Source organism: Canis lupus, chromosome 3 (assembly GCF_011100685.1).
Source record: "Canis lupus familiaris isolate Mischka breed German Shepherd chromosome 3, alternate assembly UU_Cfam_GSD_1.0, whole genome shotgun sequence".
Classification (NCBI taxonomy): domain Eukaryota; kingdom Metazoa; phylum Chordata; class Mammalia; order Carnivora; family Canidae; genus Canis; species Canis lupus.
Window position 1 is genome coordinate 43,737,443 of NC_049224.1, and position 7,411 is coordinate 43,744,853.

The 7,411-nt window shown below is 31.8% G+C and overlaps 1 protein-coding gene across 1 annotated transcript; it reads right to left on the minus strand.

The window, feature by feature from the left end:
* Positions 1 to 6,679: 6,679 nt before the first annotated feature.
* On the minus strand, positions 6,680 to 7,000 carry LOC119871302 (40S ribosomal protein S24-like). Its single transcript, XM_038533686.1, has one exon. It carries the CDS (start codon positions 6,998 to 7,000, stop codon positions 6,680 to 6,682), a length of 321 nt encoding a protein of 106 aa, XP_038389614.1.
* Between the last annotated feature and the right edge of the window lie 411 nt (positions 7,001 to 7,411).

Sequence of the window (7,411 nt, forward strand, 5' to 3'; positions counted from 1 at the left end):
ACAAAATAGGGTGATTTTCTTAGTTTCATGACTTTTCACCCAGGAGAGGGCTTCTGTCTGTCTCCCATGAGTTAGCTAAAACTCCAATGGGATAATTACAGTAGAAGTGGTTTAATAAGCCAGGTGACAGAGACTAGGGCACTGGCAATAAAGGGGGGTTAGTGGCAATAAAGAATCTTAGAAGATATTGGGTAAGCACCATATTTTCTGCATAAACTCTGTGGAAATCTTTGGCTGACCCCTGAGACTTACACGTGTAGAGTAGTATCTAAGCACTCCAGCAAAGCCTAAAAGAACTAAGCTGTGATTTGACCTTTATTCTCATCAGGGAAAACAGAGATTGTAGTTCCACTTCAGCAAAATTAACTAGTTGCTCACATTAAAAAAAAAAAAAAAAAGAGTCCTCTTCAAAAGAATATAACAAAATATAGAACTTCTATAAAATATCCTTGACAATGTCCAGTATGCAACACAGAACTACAGGGAATACAACAATAGAAACAAAATTAAACCTGTCCTTAAAAGAAAAGACCATCAGTAGACACAAACTGAACCAGATCAATATCTGAGGTGGACCAGATATTTGAGTTAGGAAAGGATTTTAGAGCAGCTGTTATGATAACACTTGATGAGGTAAACAAAATATGCTCACAGTAAAGGAAAATGTATGTTATTTCAACAGACAAAATCCACACAAGAGAACCAAATGGAAATTCTAAAACTATAAATTAAAATGTCTCTATATTTATATAGCTACATATCTGTATTATTTTTTTATCTATATCCTGGATGGTCTTAACTGCAGAATGTAAAAGGCAAAACAAAACAAAATTAAATAAAAAATCCTGAACTTGCCATTAGATGAATAGAAATTATTCACATGAAAGAAGATTGAAAAAATAAAGATAGAAAAATATTTAATGAAGTGATAGAGGTTTATGGGACGATACTTAAAATTAAATGTAGGGAAACACCAGAGCAGAAAAAAGAGAAAGTGGAACCTTTTCCAAATCAAGGAACTATTCACTAAAATTTTCCAAGTTTTGATTAAAGACAAAATTGCAAATTAAATGAGCTCAATGATACCCTACCATGTTAAATGCCAAGAAAGCCATACTAACCATATTACAGTCAAAATGTTTAAAAAAGAAAATCCAGAAAGCACCCAGAGAAATGGCACATTGCACACAATAATAATTCTATTCATCAGTGACTTCTCATCAAAAACAATGGAGAGCAGGTCAAAGTGGAACACTTGAAAAAATCCAATTCAGAATTCTATATCCAGCAAAAATGTCATTCAAGAATGAAGAGAAAAGAGGCATTTTAAAAAACATTTTATTTATTTATTTGTGAGAGACACACAGAGAGAGGCAGAGACATAGGCAGAGGGAGAAGCAGGCTCCTTGTGGGGAGGCCGATGTAGAACTCGATCCCAGGACCTCAGGATCATGACCTGAGCCAAAGGCAGATGTTCAAGCACTGAGCCACCCAGGTGCCCCCCAAATAGGCATTTTTTAGTCAAATAATAACTAAGAGAAATCATTGGTAGGAAACCTGTAGTGCTAGAAATGACAAAGTCGCTTCTTCAGGCTAATGGAAAATAGGACCAGACAGAAATTCAGATCTTCCTTACAAATGAAAGAATGTCTGATGTGGTAAATAAATGGATAGAATAAAAAACTGTCTTTCCTCTGAATTTCTTTAGAATATATATGGCTGTTTAGAGAAAATATTCTTATATAGCATTCTATGGTATATAATGTATGCAAATGAAACTATAACATACAGGATAGAACGGGGTGGTAAATGGAACTATATTATTACAAGGATTTCATGCTTTCCATGATATGAGATATCTAAATAATATCAAATCTTATAATTAAGGATATCTAATTTAAACCATAGAAAATATGCTAAAAATTAATGTTAAGATGCATACCTGAAGTCCAATATATATACATATATATTAAAAAATGGAATATATATATTAAAATGGAATATATATATTAAAGTGGAAATTTTTAAAAATCTGCAATTAATCCAAAATAAGGCATTAAAGGAAGAACAAAGCAATAATTATGATAAAAAATCATTATTGGGAGTTGCCTGTTTGGCTCAGTCAGTTAAGCTTCTGACTTTCACTCAGGTCATGATCTCTGAGTCCTAGGATGAAGTTCTTCATTGGGCTCCATACTCAGTGAGCCCTCTGCTCTGTTCTTGCCCCCAATTCATTATCTCTCTCTCTCAAATAAATAAATACAAATTAAAAAAAATAAAAATGATGAAAATCATTATTGGATGCAACAGAAAACAAATGATAAAGCAACACCAAATATTTTATTAAAAATAATGAAACAATCTAAAATGGATAGAAAATTAAGACCTATTAAATGTTTTCTACAGAAAAAAAATGTGCTAAATCTAAAGACACAGATAGATTGAAAGTAAATAGATGGGGAAATAAACAATTTAAACAATTAGCATAGGATGTTGGGGTGACAATAATATCAATTAGAGTAGATTTCAACAAGGGTCCTTAGAGATAAAGTAGTATATTTGATAGTGAGAAAAAGGTATTCAATTAATAAGAAAGACATCTTCATCACAAATGTGTATGCATTCAGCAACAAATCTCCAAAATACTGAACTAAAAATCAACAGAATTAATGGAAGAAACATAAAAAGTTCATAATCATTGTTAGATTTTAACAATTTATTTTCAATGGAACAGAAAGAGTAAGTACAGTAAACAAAAGATCTGGACAATGCTATCACTTACCTTGACATAAGAAAACTACACACCAAAATTGTAAAATACATATATATTTAAATGTTATGTTGTGTGAAGAGCACTGGCTGTTATATGCAACTGATGAATTATTGAAAACTACATCCTATACTAATGATGTACTTATACGTTGACAAATTGAATTTAAATAAATAAATAAATAAATAAATAAATAAATAAATAAATATTGAATTACATATGTAAAGTAGAAATACATAAACATATAAAATTAAAAATACGTATTATGTATATTACATATTTTAAAACACAAGGTATATTCACCAAGATCGACTACATTCTGGACAACAAAACAAGTCTAAGAATATTTAAGCAAATTTAAATCATACAAAATATGCTGTGTAATTATAATGGTATTAAATTAGACATCAGTTAGCTACCTAGTAAATGTCTAATATTGAAAACTATAAAAGAAATTATAGAACAACAAAACAAATATCTAAATAATCCATAAATTTAAAAAATCACGAAGGGAATTATAAAACTGTTTAAACTGAATTTAATAAAAATATACAAGTCAAAATATGTGGCATGAAACAAAAGCACTACTTAGAATAAAATGTATAGCTATAAGTGGTTATATTAGAAAAAGAGACAGATCTAAAAGCAATGACCTCAGGTTCTATCTTAAAAGGATTGAAAAAATAATGTAAAACCAAAGTAAGTAATGAGAAGAAATAATGAAGAATAGAATAGAAATCAGTGAGAGAGAAAATAGACCTCACATAAAAGGAAGCAAATAAAAACAATTGAGTGTACTCAAGATATTTAGAAAATGTTTAAAAATGAAAAGTTTTTGTTTAAAAATATGAATAAAATTGAAAACAATCCCTAGCTACATGGACCAGTGACAAATCTGAAAGTATACAAATTATTAATGGATGAGGGGTTATCACTACAGATATCACAGACATCAAAATGATAATAGTGCACCATATTGTAATGATACAGTGGTAAATGATAATCACTTTATACACTAAAATTCAAAATATATAACAAATGACTTGAACGACAGAAATTATTATAGTGACAAAAGATAAAATGAAAAAATGTGAACAGCTTTAAATCTATTTCAAAATTAATTCATTCTTAAAATCCTTTCCCAAACTGCAACAGGAAGAAATACTCAGAGTCAGGTGGTTTCATTGATGGATTCTATGAAATGTTTAAGGAAGAAAAAACACCAATGTTATGCACACTCTTGCAGATAATAGATGAGGGAAGAAACTTCCACTATTGTTTTATGAAGCCTACATAACTCTAATTCCAAACTACGCAAAGGTTTTACCAAAAGATACACTCAATATGCCTCCTATATATTGATGTAAAAATTAACAATATTGGCAAATCAATTCCATCAGTATAGAAAGATAATACATTATGACCATATGATTGAGTGGGTTTATACAAAGAGTACAGGTTTGGTTTAGCATTCAGCAATCAACCAACATAATTTCACATGTTATCAAAATAAATGTGAAATACTAAATTGTCATTTTCAATGAAATGTCCTTTTCGATAGCTGGAGACACATATTTAATGAAATTCAACACCCATTCAAGAGAAAACTTCTCATCAAATTAGGAAGAAAGAAAATACTTTCAGTCTAACATAGAACTCCATCTACAAAAATCCTACAGCTGTTATCACATATAATCATGGAATCCTGAATGTGCTTCCTGCCTAAGTCCTGGAAAAAGGCAAGAATACCCACTTACATTTCTATTTATTTTTAAAAATTAATCTATATTCATATATCATATATCATAAAATTATATTCGTATATCATAAAATTAATTCTTAAAGTATATAATTGAGAAGATTTTAGTTTATTAACAGAGTGGTGCAACGAATGTCTTTATCTTATTTTAGAACATTCTCATGATTACAAAAAGAAATATTGTATTAATTTGTTAGCTCCTCCCTAACAAAATATAATGGAATTGGTGGCTTAGACAACAGAAACTTATTTTCTCCTATTTCTGGAAGCTGTAAGTCCCAGATCAAGGTGTTGGTGGCAGGTTTGATTTATTCTGGTGTGTTTCTCCTTTGCTTGCAGGTGGCTGCTTTTTCATTGGGTCCTCACATGGTCTTTTCTCTGTGTGCAAGCACGCCTAGTGTCTTTTTTATGTGTAATAAATGTCCTCTTCTTATAAAAACACCATTTAGATTGGATTGGGGCACCCTATCAGGCTCATTTTAACTTTATCGACTCTTACTGGGTTTATCTCCAAATGCAGTCACATTCTGAGGTCCTGTGAGTTACACATCAACACACTAATATGGGAGGAAGCACAATTCAGCCCATAACAAACCCTGTGCTCATTAAAAATCATTCCCAATTCTTGACTTTCACAATCCCCTTGCAACATAAATTTGTATTCTGTCTCTATAGATTTGTCAAGTCTGGCCATTTCATAGAAATGAAATCATGGACTATGTGGCTTTTTTTGTGAGACTTCTTTCAATTAGTATAGTATTTTCAAGATTCATCCCTATAGTAATGTGTATTAGTATTTTATTCCTTTTTATGCCAAATAATCCATTCTATTGATATTCTACAATTTACTTATCCATTCATCAGTGATGAATATTTGAGTTGTTTCTATCTTGTGGATACTATGAAGATTCATTTTTTTTGTGTAGGCATATGTTTTGTATTCTCTTCATATGTCATCAATTCTTGGGGTAAAATTGTCAGGTCATATGTTAATTCTATGTTTAACATTTTGGGGAAATGGCAAAAATGTATTTCAAAGCAATTGTACCATTTACATTCTCACCAGCAATGTATGAGGGTTCCCATTACTCACATCTTTACCAAAACTTATTATTGTTTTTTTTGTTTTGTTTTGTTTTGTTTTGGTTACAGCCATCCTATTGGGTATCAAGTGGTATCTTGTGCTTTTCATTTTCACTTCCCCTATGACTAATGATGTGCCCATCTTTTCAAAAGTCATTGGCCACTTATTTATCTTCTTCAGAAAATTGTCTGTTCAGGTATTTTGTCCATTCTTAAATTGTGTTATCTTGTTATTTCTGAGTTTTAAGAGTTCTTAAGCCTGGATGCAAGCCCCTTATGAGATAAATGATTTCCTTTTGCCATTTCATGGGCTATCTTTTCACTTTCTTTGTGATACTCTTGAAAGTAGAAGAGTTTTAATTTTGAAGAAGTCCGATTTATCTATTTTTTCTTTTGTCATTGGTGCTTTCAGTGTGAAAACTAAGAAACCATTGTTAAACTCAAGGCCAAAAGGATTTACTAGTCTTTTTTTCTATGATTTTCCTAAGTCTTGCTCTTACACTCAGGTCTATAGTCTAGTTGTTTAATATGATAGAAGTAGGTACTTGACTTCAATTATCCACATGTGGATCTCCTGTTGATCTACCACCATTTATTGAAAAGACTAATTCTTCCCCTCAGTCTTGACATCCATTGAAAAATCAATTTAAAAGTTTACTTATTTAAATAAAAGCTTAAAAAATAAATCAAGGTGCAATTATGACACTCAATTTCATTCTATTGATTTCAATGTCTGTTTTCATGCCAGTATGATACTCCCTTGATTACCACAGCCATGTGGTAAGTTTTGAAAACAAGAAGCATGAGTATTTCAGAAGCTTTGTTCTTTTTCAAAATTATTTTGGTTATTCTGGTGTTTTTATTTCCATATGAATTTGGAAAGCTAGGATTTTTAGAAAGAACTGCATTGAATTTGTAGAACATTTTAGAGATAATTGCCACCTTTTTCTCCCCCAAACAACCAGACACATTAACGTTCCTAGTTTATTAATCCTCAAAAATTTGCACAATCACCACAAATAGAGACACTGCGGAATCTTTACTCCTTCTATTGTCCAATCTCCAGCTCATCTTTTGCCAGCACCAACCTTGGCTTTTGCAGTCCCCTTGAATTTCTTCATTCTGCTCTTGCATTTCTTTTGGTGTTTTCTTGACGTCCTTTTCTTCCCATACTGGCCATGTCTTGTAGGTCTATGTTTGGGTTCATTTTTCTTTTCATAATCCAAGGAATCATAAATCAAGTCAGGTATCTTGCCACCACCAAAAATGGTTATGAATCCAAATACAAATATGATGTCTTGTATGGTATTATACATTTTGGCTGGGTTTTCCTGAATTTCTGTCTTAGGTACTCTTGCCTTTCCAGGGTGAAGGACATCAATGATCATATGTTTCTGCTGGAGTAGTCAGTTAGTCATGAACTTCTTGGTCCAGAGAGTTACTGTGTCATTCGTGATGGTGGCTGAGCTTCAAGCAACCAGGGCAAAAATGAGGGAGAACTGCCATCTTAATACTGAATTTTCCAGTCTATGCTATGGAATGGCTTTCTATGAATTTAGGTCTTTAATTTCTTTGAATTATGTTTTTAGTTTTCACTATACAGATATTGCACTTCTTTTTTTTTAATTTTTTTAAAATTTTTATTTATTTATGATAGTCACAGAGAGAGAGAGAGAGGCAGAGACACAGGCAGAGGGAGAAGCAGGCTCCATGTAGGGAGCCTGATGTGGAACTTGATCCCAGGACTCCAGGATCATGCCCTGGGCCAAAGGCAGCTGCTAAACCACTGAGCCACCCAG

What these genes read in the sequence shown, in the direction of transcription:
- LOC119871302 (XM_038533686.1), bottom strand. Translation starts at nt 7,000, where the DNA reads ATGATCATTGATGTCCTTCACCCTGGAAAGGCAAGAGTACCTAAGACA.